The sequence below is a fragment of the Antechinus flavipes genome, chromosome 2, assembly GCF_016432865.1.
Source record: "Antechinus flavipes isolate AdamAnt ecotype Samford, QLD, Australia chromosome 2, AdamAnt_v2, whole genome shotgun sequence".
NCBI lineage: Eukaryota > Metazoa > Chordata > Mammalia > Dasyuromorphia > Dasyuridae > Antechinus > Antechinus flavipes.
Window position 1 is genome coordinate 133,254,317 of NC_067399.1, and position 20,317 is coordinate 133,274,633.

At 33.4% G+C, this 20,317-nt stretch overlaps 1 protein-coding gene and 1 long non-coding RNA gene across 2 annotated transcripts in view; one reads left to right on the forward strand and one right to left on the reverse strand.

Moving 5' to 3' along the window:
• The window catches only part of LOC127548256 (uncharacterized), a 191,294-nt gene that overhangs the window by 82,956 nt on the left and 88,021 nt on the right, over nucleotides 1-20,317 (reverse strand). The window lies entirely within an intron of this gene.
• On the forward strand, nucleotides 1,264-16,006 carry LOC127548253 (indoleamine 2,3-dioxygenase 1-like). The gene is made up of 10 exons (XM_051975564.1): nucleotides 1,264-1,414; nucleotides 5,192-5,287; nucleotides 5,389-5,502; nucleotides 6,722-6,840; nucleotides 8,914-8,928; nucleotides 9,539-9,638; nucleotides 11,845-11,962; nucleotides 13,231-13,282; nucleotides 14,203-14,351; nucleotides 15,249-16,006. Exons 1-10 carry the CDS (start codon nucleotides 1,331-1,333, stop codon nucleotides 15,599-15,601), a joined length of 1,200 nt encoding a protein of 399 aa, XP_051831524.1. The 5' UTR covers nucleotides 1,264-1,330; the 3' UTR covers nucleotides 15,602-16,006.

Genomic DNA, 20,317 nt, shown 5'->3' on the forward strand with positions numbered 1-20,317 from the left:
AATGTTTTTCCCAGTTACATGCAAAACATTTTTAAACATTCCTTTTTAAAACTTTGAGTTTCACATTTCCCTTCCTTTGTTTCCACCCATGAGAAAATTCCCACACATGAGAAAGTACAAGTGAAGTTATGCAAAACATTTGCATAAACGTCAGGTTGCAAAAGAAACATAGGACTTCCCCATGTTCCCCCAAAGAAATCCTCAAGAAAAATGAAGTAAAAAAAATGATGCTTCAATCTGTATTGAGATACAATCAATGCTTTTTCTAAGTATGGATAGCAATTTCCATCGTAAGTCCTTCAAAATAGTCTTGGATTATTGTATAACTGAGAATAGCAAAGTCATTCACAACTGATCACTCCTCAATATTGCTATTACTATTTGCATAAGCTCATGGAATTCTTTTGAGGTTTTTGTGGGAGCATCCTGCTGATCATTTCCCATGGAACAATGGTGTATAATCACAATCATGTACTTATTCAGTTATTCCCCAACTGATGGGCATTCTTTGAATTTCCAACTCTTTGCTTTGAGAAAAGTACTGCTGTAATATTTTTGTACTCATGGGTCCTTCATATCCTACTTCTGATAAGGACTGGCTTTCTTTCTATAGGCAAGTCAGTTAGTGTATCAGTCTCCTCATTCCAGTGGAAAGAACTGTGAAGTTAGAGTCAGAAGACCTGGATTCAAATCTCAAATCATTTTAGGCCACCTTCTTTGTACTTCAGTTTACTCATCTCTAAAATGAGGAGGTTGAAATAGACAGTGATTAAAGTGATATCTAGTTTTAAGTCTATTCTCCTATGATGAGTTACAAGGCTACTTCATTTGCCTCACGATATTTATTATGAGCTCAAGATTGTCACAACAAATTGTAGAAGTATGTATCGAATCTAAAAATATACTAGATCAATATATCCCTAAAATCATTTAGTGCAAAGGGTGTCTTGACCAGCCCAGGTAAATACATCTATGTGCTTGACTTAAAGAATTTTATAGTGGAGATGGTTATTAGAATACTGCAATCAGAGATTCCATCTCTTGGAGTAAGTGCTTTCTCTTTCTAAATAAAATTGGGCAGCATCTAGATGTTCTGTGCTTTGATTCCTTTTCCAGTTACACATGAAGAAGTACAGAAAGTGAAACTAGTTTGGTCCATGTCATAAGTATTTCTGACATAAATTTGGTGACAACAGTTTCCTATTGTAATATTGTTTGTGAGGGTGTGTAGAGTCATGGCCTTCCATAAATAGACTCTCTGTTCCTACCCTGTTCTACTCTCAAGAGGTGGATCACTGCAGGCAAGACTAGAGGCATAGCTCAAGAAGAGATGGCTCTCCTGGAGAATCTATTTGAACACCCAGAAAAATTTCGCATTTCAAAAGATTTGGGCTTTATTCTAGAAGACCCATTGGTAAGATATGACATTTAAACATGTAGCAAAATATTTTTTGTAATCTGTATTCCATTTGGTTTAATTCTATTGATAAGTACTGCCAAGTATAGAGAATAGCTTTTTGATTATGCCCTTGTAAATCTTTCATAACATATTGGAAGAATAGAAATATTTCTTCTTCGAGAAAATCAACAATGTTCAGAGGAGTTGCAGGTGGAACCTATTCCAACTATTTGAACTTACAAGATCAAACATGATGATAGAAAGATAAAATGACTAGCCTGAAATAAAAAAAAAATACTAAGTGAAAGATAGGAGTTAGGATGGAATTCTCTCTATTGATTTTTGGATCCAAGGTAGCAGCATGATGTCTACTTGATAAAGTAATCAAATGTAAATCAAAATAGCTTATAGGTTAGTTTTGGAGTTAATTAAGCAAACATTTAACTTACCTATTACTGGATAGGCAAGTTATTTCAAAAGTTAGCCTTAAGTTACAGTGGGTTCAGCAAGTCTGAATTTGAATTCATAAGATTGGGTTTTGAGCTCTGATCCAGCCATTACTAGTAATTATGTATCTCTGAGCAATCATTTCCCTCTCATATAATGATAGGGAATAGAAATGAGATAATGTATATTGTTTAGAGTTTTGTTTAAAAAATAATAGCTTAGAAATATAGAGCTTTTTAATGCTGCTAAAATAATTATATCATTGAAGCATGTTTATCTCTGTTTTACAAATAAGTAAACAGATTCAAAATGGCTAAGTGATTTTCCCAGGGTTACATAGACAGTGAATGTCAGAGTGGAAATGCAAATTCAGCTAGAATAATGTGTATTCAGTGTAATATATTATCTCACTGTTAGAAATTAATATAAACATGTGTGAATTCTCATTAAGAAAAGAAGATAATGGTAAAAAATGTTGGTGATGTCAACACTATAATATCAATGCCTTAAGACTATGGTTGTGAGGACTTAGAGTTTTGTAAAAGAAGGAGTGAAAAAATTCAGTTGAAATAAACCAAACCATATATTGAAAAATGACCTGCAAATCAAAGGAACAAACATTCAGTGGTGATAAATACTGAAAAGGGCATGTGTTATCTATTTAAACAGGTTCAATTTGCATTTTTGAGAATAAAAACCAGGCAGGTCATGGGCTGGATTAATATCATTAAATATTTGTTAAGCTTCAGAATGAATTACAAAAATGTGTCATAAAGTTGGAATAGTCAGACTTAATTACTAAGATTTTCCAAATTCATGACTATTAGGTGAATATCCTTCTCTTGATAACTAGATTGAAAAGCCAAATTTAGACGATTTCCAGGGCAATGCTATTGAAAAAAGTATCAGGTTGAGAGTAGAATCAGCCACATGGGTATGAGGAATTCTTAGAGATTCACAGAAATATTATAGAGTTACAAGGTTATTTTTTTGGAATTTTTTTTAGAAAATGTCTTTATAAACTCTAAAATCCTATAGAAATGTGAAGAATCATGACAGTTCAAACCAGTATGTTATTATGTTATTACATGTAGAGGAAGGTGTACTGTGATTTATTTAAGATTATCCTATGGTTAAGACTTCTTAAGAAATCATCTTAGATCAATATCCTAATATTGCATTGGGACTATTAAGATTCAATATTTATGTCACATGATGCTTTATATAAGACATTGAATTACAACTTCACAGCTCACTTGTTTTGGGGAAGTGTACTTACAGGATTGGTGTTAGAGTTCAGATTAATTTAGGTTTATTTCAATTTTTTTTTCTTCTTCCCTTTTTCTCCTTTTCCCTTTTTTCTCCCTGAAACAATTGGGGTTAAGGGACTTGAACAGCTAGGAAGTGTTAAGTGTCTGAGACCAGATTTGAACTCAAGTCCTCCTGAGGGCTGGTGCTCTATCCACTGGACCACCAAGCTGCCGCCCTTTCCCTTTTCTTAAATGCCTTCCTCCATTCCCTTCTTCTCCCCTGGTTCTATAATAAAGAGAGAGAGCATGTTCTTTAGAAACGATAGAATATTAATTACTTATTGTGAAATTGTGTGATTGTATGTGTGAATAGATGTTTGTAATAGTAGATATAAGCATTTTATATGAGCTTTAGGGCTAAAAAACACCTTAGATAGCATTTAATCCCACTCCTTCATTTTATAGAGAAGGAAACTTGAGCTCAACAAGATTAGAAGTAACTTCTCCAAGCCCATTGATTATATGTGATGGTGTTAGGATAGAAACATAAGTTCCTCCTCCCAATACAGTCCTCCTTTCCCTATATCAGGTCCATGTATTACCTCTTTTAAAGATCTAATGACATTTCAATTTTAAACAGTATGTCCAGTTCTGTGGTCTTTCTGAGCCTCAGTTTCCTTCCTTATAAAAAACAGATTTTATTTTCCCTTAAATACTTAAATACAAGTAACAGGAAGGATTAGGGTAGATGGAAAGAATCAGGGCTTCCATCAACCCCATCCTCCACATCCTCCTAAAATTGCATCATTTTGGTCACCACCAATTAGATATATTCTGTATACTCATGCTGACATTCTGATTTTGACAATGCTCGTATTGTAAGCAGAGAAGGAAATTCCCTGCCTATGTGGATATGGAAATTACCTACCAGAGGATGACACAGCTTAACCAGAAACAATTCAGAATCATTTACTATTAAATAAAGGAGAAGAAATTATCTCACAAAATTCTTAGGGTACCACATTTTGAGAGTACCACATGGAGTGAGAAGAGCAATACTGACATAACATAAAAAATGGTGAGAGCTCTGGTCTTGGAGGCAGAAAATAAGACTTTGAATTTACCTTGCCATGATTCTTGTACCATGCTAGGTAGGCCATGTTACTCCTCTGAACCTCAATTTTATCATTTGATTAATAGATATAACAAGACTTACCATCTACTGCCCATCGATTACTATATGAAAAACATATTATAAAGCTCAAAAATTTCCAGAAATAAAAGTTATTATTATGGGCCTGTAGTATGTCCAATTCAGAAAAAATTTAGAATATTTAATATTTTTAAGAGATCATTAACTATCAAAAACTTGTTTCACTCTCCTAACTTCCTGTTTCCTGTGGCTGTCATCATTTGAGTCTTTCACATTCTACATCTCTAACGAATATAACCTGAATCCTGGCAGACATCATTTGAGTCTTTCACATTCCACACCTCTAACGAATATAACCTGAATCCTGGAAGAAATCCAAAAGGTCATACTATCTACTTCCAGAAATAGAGGTTCTAGAATCATAGTGAAGGTTAACAATTTTTTTGGACATGACCAATGAAAAAATCTATTTTGCTTCACAATGCATACTTGACCTTTTTCAATAGCTGAGACGGAAAGGGAAGGAAAATGAATTTTTTTCTTAACAGAAAAATATAAACTTAAAAAAAAAACAATACCAAAGGGGATGAATCAATAGTAACTGAAACACTTGGAGTTCTGTTGAGGAGTTTGCAATTGAGCCAAAGGATGAATCAGATCTGGATAAGCAGAGGTCATGAAAGAGGGAACAGAATGTTTCAAGTGAAAGGCAGAATAAGAACTAAGGTACATAGGTGAGTGAGTAGAGTACATGCTGAAGATAGTCAGGAGATGGACATGTCTAGAGTGAAGTGAAAAGGAATCTAGTGGTGGTAGAAGGTATGGATTTGAAAAGGGCAAGAGACTCAAATGAAGACAGATTGACTGGGAGACTGTTAGAATGATGGAATCCTATTGATAAGGAACAAGATGAGTAAATTACATTTTATTCTTTCTATCAAGGAAGAACTGCCTGATTGCTACCAGGTCTGGGTAAAGCTTGCAAAAAATCTGCCCTCTCTGGTGGAAAAAGGTCAATTTCGGAAAGAAGCTGAGCAGGTTTGAAGTTTATTCTCTACTCATCTTTTTATTATGCTTTTTTGCAACCTTAGAAAATCCATTTTTGACTGTATGCCTAAATTTCTTCTTTTTTCTGAAAGCTGCCAGAACTTAATATTGATCAACTCCAAGGATACAAGGAACAGCGCCTCGCACATCTGGCACTGGCAGTCATCACCATGGGCTACGTGTGGCAAGATAAAAATACCAAAGAGGTTTGGAGATCTTGCTTTTCTCTATTGGAGTCTTTCATTTAGCTTTTACATACCCAACCTTTGTCCATGTTAAAAGCTCCATGTTTCAGATTTCTCACAGCTTCAGTTTTGCTGGGATGGTGGAAATTATCAGGATTCTTACACCATGCTTGAGTTTAGAGCAGAGTACAGTAGAAAGAATGATGGATCTGGAATCATAAGAGGACTTTAAGTCTAAGTAGCTGTATGGCTTGGGGACAGTCCTTCATCTCTGAACTTCATGTTCTTTATCTGTAAAATGAAGACTTTTAAAAAGCATTTCTACCTTACAAAGTTGCTCTGAGAATGAGGTGAGATAATGAATACAAATTGCTTGTAAATGGGAACTGTTTTCATTTTTCATAACTCATCTTGGTTTATGATTGATTGAAATTCTATTTTCTTTAGTTGGGATGGGGATTTATTGGTCACATAAGTCAGGGAAGATGATAGCTTAAGAAGGAAAGCTCACATAGCATTGATGTGATAGACATTTATGAAGCTTTTTAAGATTTGAGAGGCCCTTTGTAAACATTATCTTATTTGATACTTACACTGACCCTGGGGAGTAGAAATTGTAAATATGATCACATTTTATAGATGAGTAAATTGAGCCTCAGAAGTATTGAAACTTACAGATAGTCACAGCTTAGAAATAGAAGTGTGGGGGCTTGAACTCAGGCTTTTTGGTTCTAAATCCTATGATCTTACATTACAGCCATTATAACAAGCACACTGACATACAAAATGTTATAATAGTTGTTGAGTATTTCAAACAACTATTTTGCATTTTGGAAAGAACATCAAAATTGGAATTAGAAGATAGATTCGTGTCTTAGATTTACCAATTAGTGAACATGTGATATTAGTGCTGTAACTCATTTCACCTGACTTAAGAATTGCCTTCTCTCTCAAAAGTGGGTGTGATAATACCTATGTTAGCTGCCAAGTTATTTATCTAAGTCTCCCTCAATAATCAAATGATATAATATATATGTATACACTTGTGTGTGTTTATATATGTATAAAGATTCATATATATGGACATACACATGGTGCTTTTATAATTATGAAGTGCTAATTAACACAACCTGTTGCTTTTATTTTTATAAGCTAGAAACAATCACCTTCTGGCAACTGAAATTTAAGTAATATTTACAATATTTAAGAAATATTTACAAACGAATCATAATTTAATTAGGTGCTGCCCAGGAATATTGCTGTCCCTTTCTGGAATCTCTCAGAGAAACTTGGCTTACCTCCAATAATGGTGTATGCAGACTGTGTTTTGGCAAACTGGAAGAAAAAGGATCCCTTAGGGTATGTAGTAGTTACCTTAACTGAGCCTAGGAACACAGTGGAACTGGGCAAAGTCTTTGGAATCAACATCTCTGTTCTCCCCTAATGAAACTTATCTGAAAGTTAGTAGACATGATCACTAATAGGCTCATGGATTGTTAGGCTTTTGAAATACATTTTACATGTATCCATAATCCTTTATTTTATAGGCATGGAATCTGAGTTCCTAAGAAGTGACTGAAACAGGATCATGAACACAAAAGTTCAGACTTGGAAGGGACCTCTGAAATAATCTAGTACAACTAATTCCTAGTGAAAGAATTCCTCCTGCAATTAGCTCTCCATAATGTGAATTTCCCTTTTCAAAATTACAATTATGCAATAAACGGTAAATGGTTCCAGCCGAAAGGGAATATTCAATGTGAATTTGAAGAAAGCAATCACTTCATAGGATTTCTTGTTCACAATAACCAGAATATAGCTATACAATATACTGCAGAAGAGGTTGTAAAACTCCTGCTTAGAGACTTCCATAATGGGAATTTATTACTTCCTCTGACAGTCTATTCCAGTGCTGGACAGCTCTATATTTTAAGTTTTTCCTTATTTGGAGCTGAAATCTACCTTCCTTTAACTGCTACCTTGTATTCCTACTTCTACCCTCTGGGACTAAGCCAAGAAGAAAGGAAGGAAGGAAAGAAGGGAAGAATGAAGGAAAGAAAAAAATGGAGGAAAAAAGAAAGAAGTTAGATTTCTTTTTCACATGAAAATTCTTCAGAGATCAGAGTATAGTTATCATCTATCCATCTCCACCTTATTTTTCTCCTCTTCTGCTTAAGCATCTCCATTAGCTACAACCAATCCCATGGTATGTTTTTCAGCCCTTATTTTATTCTGGCTGCTTTCCCTTGTCAGCATCCTTCTGAAAAAAAAAGGTTTTATAACTGAATAACATATTTTGGTTTAGTTCTGAATATAGCAAAAGACAAAAGGATTGTTATTATTTTCATTATTGAAACTATGCTTCTGTGAAGTCACACTCTGAGTTAAGAACTACATCTAGCGTGTTTCCTACTTAGGACCATTCAGTTTTTGGATGGCCTTAACATAGAACTATCTACTATACAATCTCTATCCCCTTCTCTTAGAAGCTTCTGCTTAATCCATGACTCTGTTGCTTTGGGGTGCAAGAATAATCTCTACGTCCAATAACTTATATTTACATATGGGAACATAATAATTAAAAAATGCCACTTCCAGTCCTAAAATAAATTTTTGTCTAGGAGAGAAAAAGAGACATGGACATTAAGAAATTGTAATACACATTTGGGAATGGTTAAGTGCCTAGGAGACATCTCTTTTGTCTGTCCCATGTCCTACTATGAATCATATTTTATGATGCTTCTGCTTCATTTTGCATATTTTATCTATTCTGTTAGGTTGTAAGCTCCTTGAGGGGGAAAGATTTTTATAATATTTATTTCCTGTATATTACTAAGTCCAAGGTGTTACATATCCCAGGAACCAAATAAGATCTGAATTGAAGTACATTGAATTTGAAGAGAGGTTCATTACTTGAGAATCAAGAAAGGCTTTCTGGGAGAGGTGATACCTAGAATTTTGTGTAAGAAGAAATTTAAAGACAACAAGGAAAAGGAAGTGGAGACTTAAATCCATATAGACAATAGAAAGTGTGGGTTAGGAATGGAAGGTAATTGTAGAAAATCAGTAGGCTTCTGATATGGGGGAATCCATTCCAGGCAATGGGAATGGTTTGCAGCATCTAATTTTAATTTTCACAACATACAGTATAAGCAGCAGTGATAAATGGAAATCCAAAGTGAGAGAATCAGTCATCTTTTTTTGTCCTGGGATATTCCTGATTGGGGAAAGGTGCCAAGGTAGAACTAACAAAAGAAAATTAGACAAAGAACAAGAAGGAAGGGGTGTTGCCAGTACATTGGCACAAGCCTGAATGCAGAACATAAAAACATGAAAATACAGTGTGTTCTGTTAACTGAAACTCTAAAGAATTTGGCTGTAACAATTTTTTCTCTCTTTTTGTTTTCTTTCATCCTTGGATGCTTCCATAAGGTCTATGACTTACGAGTAAGTATTTTTTTCAAGGAATTATTTTAAATGGGAGTACATTTAGGTGTAACCACACATGCACACAATACACAGGCATAGTAACTTTTTAAAAGTTACTAGATATGGTAAGAAGTCAACTTTTTTCAGTTGTTTAGACGGAGAACATAATAGGATGCTAATTAGAGTTTTCTTTGATTAAATGAGCCAAGTTGCATTTTGTGTGTGTGTGTGTGTGTGTGTGTGTGTGTGTGTGTGTGTGTGTAGTTAAGTCTCTACAAAAAGTTCCTATCTTAACAATGTTTACATCTCTAGGTAGATATTATTACAATGGTATGTACAAGATTAGTTATAGAATTGATCTTTAAATATTCACTTCTAGATATAAATAGTATCACCTGCGTAAGGCATCTATAGTAAACAGAATACTGGACTTGGATATATAAAAGCATGAATTTGGATCTTGCCATTAACACTTTATGAACTTCACAACCATAGAAAAGTACTTGCCCAATGTCATTATTTATAAAATGATGGGGTTGAAATAGATGACCTCCAATGTCCATCCTAGTTCATATCCTAAGATATTTCACATCATAATATTAACTTTGGGATTTCTTCTTTATCTTAGCAACATGGACACTCTATTTGCATTTCCTGGTGGGGACTGCAGCAAAGGATTCTTCCTAGTTTCTTTACTGGTTGAAAAGGCAGCTGCTTCTGCAATCAAGGTACGTTTTAATTTTTGAGAAGGATTTGTCTCATCTCACAAAGTCAAGAGAGTCATATGACAAAGTGAATACCTATAACCACATTCTCTAAAGTCCTAGTCCAGTGAAACATTATGGCATGAAGATGAACTGTCACAGGTTATGCCAGTGAAGGGCAAACACTGACAGGTCATACAAGAGGGAGGTTTCAAGTAAAGGCTCATTACTGCCTTGTAGTCTGTCACTGTGATCTGTTCCTTGGGACTCAAATCAAATAAGAGCACCAGAGGTTGTTGGACAAGGTTTATTGTTCAGGAGCAACTGATGAGGGCTGGAGAGGCTGAGATCTGCATTAATATTGGGGAGGATTCACATTGGTGAAATCACACTTTTCTAAATATCCAATATCTTTAAACATAACCTCAAAGTTGTGCTTCCAGGGCTGATGGGCTCATTAATGTGGATGTTCCCATTGTGAGTGAGTGATACTCTTACCAATATGTTTTACAACCATCTGATGCCTTTTCCTCCTTTATGATTGGTACTCTTGTTGTCCTAGAAATTCTATAGTCTTCCCAATGTGTACGAGTCCTTTCTCTTTGAGTTTTAACATATTGAAGACACCAGTATAATGTTTAATCATCCATTATTCTCATGAAATTTGCAATTTATTGGTGTAGTTCCTTTAGTCTTATTAACTCAAGATAGCCTTAGTTTATTGTATCTTTGATTGATCTAAAAATTGTGGAGTCTGTCTATTTTTAACAGTATTTGAAGGGCTGTTTTTGATGTACTTTAGTGAATAAGCTATAACACACGAAGACCAGAGACATGCTATAATGAACATTTTATTTTTATTTTTTTCAAAATATCATATTATTTTTATTTTTGCATTTTGTAATTGCATTCATTCTATTCTTGTGTGTATCATTGTAACTAGATTGCCAGCTGTTTTATACATTCTGTGGTTATATTGAATGGGATTTTATTGTTCTTCCTTCTTAAAAATCTTATTTATTTATTTTTAACAAATTCACTTTTTAAAATTTTGAATTCTAACTTTTCTCTCCCATCTTTTTTGTCCTCCCTTTTTAGCAAAAATATGATATCAATTATACATGTGAAGTCTCTCAAAATATGTTCCCATATTAGCTATATCACTTTAAAAAGCAAGAAAAATAAAATTTAAAAATGGTTCAATTTGCATTTAGAATTTCTTAGTTCTTTCTCAGAATTCTGATAGCATTTTTCATGTGGGTTTTTGGGAACTGTCTTCAGTCATTGTCTTGATCAGAGGAGCTAAGAATTTAACAGATAATTATCCTCTCAATATGGTTGTTAATGTATATAATGTTTTGATTCTATTCACTTCATTTTGCATCACTTTTTACAAGTTTTCACACATCTGAAATCATGCTATTCATTATTTTTTATTGTACAATCATATTCTTTTACAATTGTACAGCACAATTCTGTTCAGCCATTCTCCATTTGATGGACATCCCTTCCATTTCTAATTATTTTCTACCACAGAAAGAGTTGATGTTAATATTTTAGTGTATATAAATCCTTTTCAATTTTCTTTGCTCTCTTTGGAATACAGACCATGTAGTGGCATTGCTGGGTCAAAGAGTATATACAGTTTCATCATCTCTTAGATAAATCATTCTCCAGAATATTAGATCAATTCACATTTCTGCCATTTGTGTATTAGTGTCGCTATTTTTCTAGACCATTGTCTTTTTCTGTCATGTTAGCCAATCTGACAATTTTGAAGTGATACTTTAGAGTTATTTTAATTTAAATTTCTTTAATCAGTTGTGATATAGAACATTTTTTCATTATTCTTAGGTTGCCTCTTGGCATGTCACTTGTGCTTGTAATCCAGGTCCTTAATGTTCTTTATCCATTGGGCAGATTGGTGTTTGAAATCCTGAGCATTAATGAAGGCAGGATGGGGACAATAAAAAAAAAAGAAATGAAAAGGCTAGTTCTGAACAATATAATGATCTAAATTGCAAATGCATAAAAACATGGACTAATAACTTATGAATTTACATAGGGGAGGATTGCATGAACAAAGGAGAAGGTTATCAAGTTATTTGACCCATTTTGTACTTTTTCTAGGAAGAAAAATTAGAATATAATATATGATTTTAAAATTAAGGGTCATGAGTTTTTGCAATTATGGGAGACTCTGATTATATTTGCTTTGTTTTCCTTTAAGATAATTCCAGATATATTTGAAGCAATCAGCGAAAATGACTTGGAGTCCCTAAAAGAAAATCTCCGATCTGTGGCCTTCTCTGTTCATGAGGCATATAAAGTGTTCCACCTTGTTCATGGTATGTAATGTATTTGGTGAAGCAGTATAGATTCTAAATTCAAAACTTCTAATGATAAGAATTATTATCAATAGATGGTTGAAGATTCCATTAGCTGAGTTAGACAAATGTGCAAGACACTTAAATTTTAGAAGCTACTCTAACATCAATAGATCAGATCTTGAGCAATTCAGTTTCTTCATCTGCCAAAAGAGATAGTCATCCCACATTATCTTCAGAATCTCTTGTAGGGTCTCATAGTCAATGGTATTAATACTAAGATATAGATGTATTTGCTTACCTCAGATTAAAAAATATCAAAAATATCTTTAATCACCATGTGGAAATTACAGATCACTTAAATTCAATTTTCAAAAAAGTGATAAATATCCATTGTGTCCAAGGTTATATGCTAAGTTCCTGGTATAAATATAATGATAAATAAAAACATTTAAAGTAAATGAACAGAAGATATATAAGATTGTACTTAAGATATGTAGATTGGGAACATATTGGGTACATCTTTCCTACAAGAATGAAATCTGTATCAATAAGTTCTTATTTTGTCTGCTATATTAGCTTATTTTATCAATAAAAGGTCATGGATAGTTCTGCATGGAAGAATAGTGCAATGAAAAGATTGCATAGTGGCCTAAAGGATGATTAGGAACAGAGAGAGACTGGAAGTAGGAAGACTGATTTTAAGACTATTCCTACTAATCTATGGAAGAGATGATAAAGAATTGAATTTGAATTGTGGAAATAAAAAAAGAAAAATGTGTTTGTGTTCATGAAAATGTGTATGGTAAGAGAAGTTGGGGAATGAGAGATTAGAGAGAGATTTCAAAAATACACTACCAGTTTGGATTCCAAGTGTAAGGAAGAGAAGACTGGGATTGAAGCCTGAGTTATTGGTGATGCTTTCAATAGAAATAAAGAAGTTAAGGAAAGGATACAAAATTTCTTTTCTGCCTTCCTTCTTCCTTCCTTCTTCCTTCCTTCCTTCCTTCCTTCCTTCCTTCCTTCCTTCCTTCCTTCCTTCCTTCCTTCCTTCCTTCCTTCCTTCCTTCCTTCCTTCCTTCCTTCCTTCCTTCCTTCCTTCCTTCCTTCCTGCCTTCCTCTCTCTCTCTCTCTCTCTCGCTCGCTCTGATTTTCTTTCTCTCCTTCTCATAGTCCTTCTGAAGATGTCACAAAATACAGTGTTGAAAGAAGATGGATTGCTTTGTATTTTTACAAGTTAGTAAGACAGTTAACTCATGATCTTTCTTTCTGTCTCAATCTTTCAACAGAACATGTGAATCCCAATGACTTTTTCAATATTCTTCGCATCTACTTGTCTGGGTATGTGATTCCCTACTTTTACTGGTTCCTCTAAACAAAGGAACCTGTACCCACAGCAAGTCAAGTATCTACTTTCAATAGTGCACTGATAACACACTCCCATGACCTCTTAACAACCTTACCTTCTTGCCTAATATATTAGAGATAACATGGAGTTATTTGCAAGTTATTGCTCCCAGGGGTCCTCAAACTTTTTAAATAGGGGGCCAGTTCACTGTCTCTCAGATTGTTGGAGGGCCGGACTATAGTAAAAACAAAAACTTTGTTTTGTGGGCCTTTAAATAAAGAAACTTCATAGCCCTGGGTGAGAGGGATAAACGTCCTCAGCTGCTGCATCTGGCCCACGGCCGTAGTTTGAGGACCCCTGCATCCTACTTTTGTCAGTTGGGTCTGGATGCTGTTATTTAGAAAGGAGAGAATGATTAATTCTGGTTTAGAAGAAAGATTCATTACTAGAAAGAGTATAATGAGATACAGTGGAAAGAGCACTAAGTGTGAGTTTTGATTCTAATAATCATTTTCTGATGAGACATTGGACAAATTACTTCTCTAGCTAGCTTCAGTTTCCTCATATGTAAAATATGTATAATAATGATTTTATCAGCATTCTCATAATATAGTCACAAGAATGAAATTAAATAATATATGTAAATACTTAAGATGCCAATGTGTGACTTACTCTTATGGTAGCTACCAAATCTCCTTAGATATGTATTACCAAAATCACCTTTTCCCTAAGGAATTGATTTGATTGGAGGCAGGAAGGGCTCATGATCAAAAATCAAAGTAAAAGTTAATAGAATTATTTGTCCTCCCTACCTTTTATCTTCATACCTATAAAATGATTTTAGAAAATTGATAGAGGCACAAAGACTTTCTCTGGAAAACATAAATATGCCATTTTCTCTGTTTTGATTTAGCTGGAAGAATAACAAATTGTTGCCAAAGGGCCTGGTATATGAAGGGGTGTCAGAGACACCCAAGGAGTTTGCTGGGGGAAGTGCTGCCCAAAGCAGCATCATGCAGTGTTTTGATGCCCTGCTGGGGATCCAACATATTACTGCAAATGGTAAGTTGGAGTTTTGACTGGGATTTGAGATAAAAAAAAAAAAAGCTAAAAATATAGTACAGTAAAAACAGACAAGGACATTTGAAGCATTGTCTATTGCCCTGGGCTGTTATAAGTAAAGTGCTTCATAGAAATGGAACTTACTGACTTGTAAGTCAACTTAAGAAATATATTCAGAAAGCAGAAATACAAGTGAGAAGATGGGGAAAATCAAGATCTAGAGGCTCCTAATGGAAGGCATTTGGTTATAGTGGCCTAAGGAGAACATCCAACTCCAGAACAGGATGGGGAATTCTTATCTTTCTTCATCAGTATGTTTTTCTAGGACTTAATATACATAGAACCATCCACTCTAATAACTGAACTAATAATCCTAGTTAATAATAACAATAATAAAATATATCAATAAGTCAAATTTCTAATTGTGCTTCAAGGCTAATATATAAGGAATATTTCATTTAACAATCCTGTGAAGGTAGTATAGTATGAGGGTTAGTATAGCCATTTTATAGATGAAGTAAGTAAGATTCAAAGAGATGAATTTCTGTGCCTAATGTATTGTTGTCAGTTGATGACAGAGACAGGGCTTCTGACTCCAAGTCCAGTGGTTCCTTTCTCTGAGCCAAAGTTTCCTCTTTGACAAATTGGTATAGTAAGCATTGCCCTATCTAACATATAATATTATTATGAGGAATATATTTCAGTGTATATTAATACCTACCTTATTATAATTATGTACAATTATAATATAATATGGTAACTAACTATTGCTACATTGGCATGGACATTTCTTATTCTATTGATAAATATCAGTAATTTTTCTTTCATTTTCCATTCCTAATCCCCATCCTTTTCTTCAGTGTCTCCTTAATGCCCTACTTCTTCCTCTTCCTTCAGATGAAAAGAGTGCTAAATACCTTGAGGAAATGAGGAGCTACATGCCATCACCTCACAAGAACTTTCTTGAGACAATTGCCTCTAGCCCATCTGTTAGAGATTTTGTCATCTCCAGTGGTGATACTCAGCTGAAGAAGATCTATAATGAATGTATAGATGCTCTAGTTCTTCTCAGGAACTATCACCTTCAAGTAGTGGCCAAATATATTATAAATCCATCAAATAATCAGGACAATACAAATGGAGTGCCATCATCAGATGATGAGGTGAAAGGAACAGGTGGCACAAACCTTATGTTTTTCCTTAAGAGTGTAAGGAATACAACCAAGGAAGCCCTTATAAATGTAAGCTAATGGAACACATTATTATTACTTAATCAATTTGTGCACTTAGACTTGTATTATATGTGAGGCTTTAGGCTAAGCATAACGTGCAAAGAAAGTCAATCTCTGCTATTAATAAATGATATTACATTCTACTTGTTAATTATGCAGTTAATAGTAGTAATCTTCTCTCAATCCATCCATCAACTGATCAATAATTAAGCACTTTAATATAAATTCAGGGAATGCAAAAAAAATTTTGAAAAAGAAACTTTCTTGCACTCAGGGAGCTTACATTACATATTGAAATTACATGGGAAAGTCTAGTTCTGTGAATACAAGGAAGCATACGGGTTTTTGTTAGACAAGAAAAAATGCTTTGTTTGTAATGTAATTATATAAAATGAATAAACAAAAACTATTTTAATAGTGAAATGTGTCCTTTGGGTTTCACTTTCTCAGTCGAAGCTCGTTTTACATTATCTGTTCATATAAATAATTATATGAGGGCCTAGGGAACTGCCCTTCCCATCAAGTCTACTGTGTATGTACACAGTGTTAAATGCCTAACTTCCAGGAAATTCATGAGTTTATTTAATTGTGTTCTGGTAAACTTCCTGGCGTGACTAGGATGATTGAGTTTGGTCTAGGACAACCCCATTTAAGAAATCTGGAAAGACTATTACTGTCTCTCCTTCCCTCATCTCTTGTTTCATGGGAGATGACTATTGTTTATTTGGAGCTAATATGATTTGAAGAGGTAGTGGTAGGGGTAAGAGAATAAGGTTCTAAGTAATGAGGATGGGTTTAGGAGATCTCTCCAATGAACAAAAAAAAGACATATAGAATGACTAAATTCAGAGTGGCACACACACAAAAAAGGGAAACTCTGAGCATGTTTTGAAACCAGTCAGTTAATAAGTATTCATTTACCATGTACAAAGCACTGTCCTAGACCCAGACCTATAGAGATAAAAATCAAAGATCAAAATCCAGAAACTTATATTCTACTGTGGTAAATAACATATCTAAATCAGATTATATAAGATAAATGCAGACATGTTTAGCCTTTATTGGATTACTTGTTGTCTAGGGAGTGGTAAAGGGAGGAGGAACTGAGAAAAATATGGAACACAAGGTTTTGCAAGACTGAATGTTGACTTTTCAACAATGAGATGATTCAAACCAGTTCCAATTATTCAGTGATGAAGAGAGCCATATATACCCAGAGAGAGGACTGTAGGAACTGAGTATGGACCATAACATAGCATTTTCACTCTTTCTGTTGATGTTTGCTTGCATTTTGTTTTTTTTTCTCAGGTTTTTTTTTTCCTTCTTGATCCTATTTTTCTTGTGCAGCAAGATAACTATATAAATATGTATTCATATATTGGATTTAACATATGTTTTAACATATTTTACATGTATTAGACTACCTGACATCTAGGGGAGGCAGTGGGGGGAAGGAGAGAAAAATTTGGAACAGAAAGTTTTGCAAGGGTCAGTGTTGAAAAATTATATGTTCATATGTTTTGTAAATAAAAAGCTTTAATAAAATTAAAAAACATGAAAAAAGAGTGAATGTTGAAAACTATTTTGCATATATTTTGAAAAAAATAAAAGCTATTATTAAAATAATAATTATAATAAAAAGATAAGTGCAGAAAAAATGGAAGGTCAACTTAGAAGGGATGTCATTAGCAGCTGAAGGTCATGTTGGAGAGACCAAGAAAGAGTTCCTGAGAGTCAGAGGTCAGAGGTGGGAAGGGAGTGCATTCCAAGCATATGGAAAAGTCAATGTGAGGATACAAAGATGGGAAATGGAGAGTTGTGAGTAATGAATAAGAAGAAGATCAATATGATTTCATAGAGTACATGATAAGAAATAGAATGTAAGAAGATTGGACAGATAGGAAGGGGCCAGATGATGAAAAACTTAAAAAAATAAATCATTTATATTATATTGTGGAAGTAACTGGATGCCATTGCAGTTTATTGAGGGTAGATATGAGAAAAATTGACATAGTGAGATCTGTACTTCAGGGAAAAAACATTGGTAGTTGAATGGAAGATGAATTGGAATAGGAAATGACTTGAGTCAGGCAAACAAATTGGAAGATTGGTGCAACTATCTAAGCTAGAGGTTATGAGAGTCTATCAAAAGATAATGATGACTGTGTAATTTGAGAGAAGTGGGTGTATACTAGAGATATTGTGAAGACAGAAATGACAAGATGTGACCATGATTTGAATATATAATAGAAATGAAAGTGAAGAGTTGAGGTTATTTTTGAAATTTTGAACTGAGAATTAAAAAGAAAAAAAGAATTATGATCCCCTTGCTAGTAATAGGAAAATTGGGAAGGGGAGAATTTTAGGGGAAAGATAATGAGTTTTTTTTGTGGACATATTGAGTTTGAAATGCCTACAGAATATTCACTTTGAAATATTCATTGGAGAATTGCTAATATATGGCTTAAGATCAGTAAAGTGATTAGAGTTGGAAATATGGCTCTAGGAATCATCTGAATAAAGAAGATAACTGAGCTTTTTGTGCTTGACTCATGGTAGAGCATTCCAAGATTATATTGGTTTGATCAACCATAGCTGAACATATTGGAAATTGAATTTAACATATTAATGTCATTTTGTTCCTCTTTGAAATGAACAATCACAAGAGTAATGCAACAACAATAACACTCATGCATATATATGTATATATACACATGTACACATACACACTAATACACAGATGCATATATACATATAAAATATATTGTATTTCACATATATTATATATGCACACAAATTATGCATATACATTTATTATATGTAATATATTTTTATGTATATAATATAGCATAAAGATCACACATATAAAGTATATACATGTATAGTATATATGCATATGTATATAAATTTGGACATAGTTGTTTGCATGTTATCTTCCATGTTAGACTGAGCTTCACAGGAGCAAAAAACTGTCCTTTTGCTTTTATTTGTATCTCCAGCACTTAGCACAATGCCTAGCATATAGAAAAAAATTTAACAAATACTTGTTTGCTTGTTTTTTAATCACTAGTTTAGCACAGGTGATACAAACTTTATACAAATAACAAACTTCCTGAAAATTAGAATTGAACAAAGACAAGTAAGTGACATAAGTTATTAAGAAATATTAAAACAAAGTTTAAAAATTGAAAAAATAGAAAATATTAGTTTTCTAATAGCAAAAGAAACAAAAACCTGACATAGAAAACTGGTAAAGGATAGGCATTTATATAATTATTGGGTCAGCTGAGAACTATGAGCAACAAAAAATAGTTTAGATCATATATTTCAAGAAATTATGAATGAAAACTTTCCAAATAGAATAGAACAAAGGGTAAAGTAAAACTATACTGAATTTGCTTGTCAAAAGAATTCCCCTAGATAAACACTAAAACTTCATTTAGGATCACAAAAAATTTACAAACTATCACTGAAAAGATGTGGAGAAAATGGAATACAGTATTACACAACATAAAAAATATAGGCTTAACACCAAGGATAACTTAACTCTGCAAAACGGAATATAAACCTAGATGAGAAAAAACTGTTCTTTCAATGAAATAGGGGATACATCCTCTATGAAAAGACCAAAACTAAAACTAAAATTAAAAATGCAATCATAGCAATCAAATATAAAAAGGTAAATATTAGTCAATAATAAGGAGGAACTTTATAAGGATGAACTATTTACATTTTAGTTGAGGAGTAGATAATATGCACTTGTTGAGTCTAGGGATCACAAATGAAGTCACATAAGCAGAAGACCTAGATGTGGTTTTATCATCCTTTGATGATGGGGGAAAAGAAAATAAAGGGAGAAGGAAAGGATCCATAAGGGAAAAGGGGAGGAGGGAAGGAATATGGGAAAATTTATTATTATAAGCAATCAAGATGCACAAATAATAAACCATACAAACAGAAAAGAGGAAGGGGAAATAAATGTTACTAAAACCTCATTTTAATCTAGACAGGTCAAAGAAGGGTAGAAACACACACATACATACAGGGTTTGTTAGATATGAATTTAACTCAATAGTAGAATAGGAAGGCATAAAGAAAATGGCTCCAGGGAGGGATTATTCATAAGAAAAACAAAGATAAGCTTGGGAAAGAAATCACTGAAAGGGATTTTAAGAGAAAAATTTTTTAAAAGATTAAAATCATCTATGATAAAGAAGATTCTACGAGCAAAGACAAGGAAAAAGCATTAAGAGAATATGATAGAGGAAATATACAACTAATGATCATAACAGTGAATGAAAATGAGATGAACTCACCCATAAACTAGAAGAAGACAGTGGAATGGCTTAGGAAGTGGAATCCAACAATTTTTCTTGTTTTTTGTTTTTACAGAAAATACACTTGAAACATAAAGGCTCATCAGGGGTTAAGACTGGGGATTAAAGCAAAATCTATTAGACCTAAGCTAAATTTAAAAAAAAAAAAAGAGTAACAATGAAGATTTTCAGATAAGTTCACAGTAAAAATAGATGTAATTAAAAGATTAAAAAGAGGAAACTTTATTACTGAAACATATCAAAGATAATGAATGAATTTCAATACAACATATATACATTGGAAAACTTAGTATCTATATATTTATTTTGAAAAGCCCACCAAATAAGTTATAGAGAGAAATAGCAAAATAATAACAATAGGGAATCTCAACATATCTTTCTCAAAGGTAGATTAACC

What these genes read in the sequence shown, in the direction of transcription:
- LOC127548253 (XM_051975564.1), top strand. Translation starts at nt 1,331, where the DNA reads ATGGCTCTCCTGGAGAATCTATTTGAACACCCAGAAAAATTTCGCATT. An exon ending in TTCGGAAAGAAGCTGAGCAG is followed by an intron (nt 5,288 to 5,388) that starts GTTTGAAGTTTA and finishes TTTTTCTGAAAG; the next exon opens with CTGCCAGAACTTAATATTGA. An exon ending in CTTCGCATCTACTTGTCTGG is followed by an intron (nt 13,283 to 14,202) that starts GTATGTGATTCC and finishes GTTTTGATTTAG; the next exon opens with CTGGAAGAATAACAAATTGT.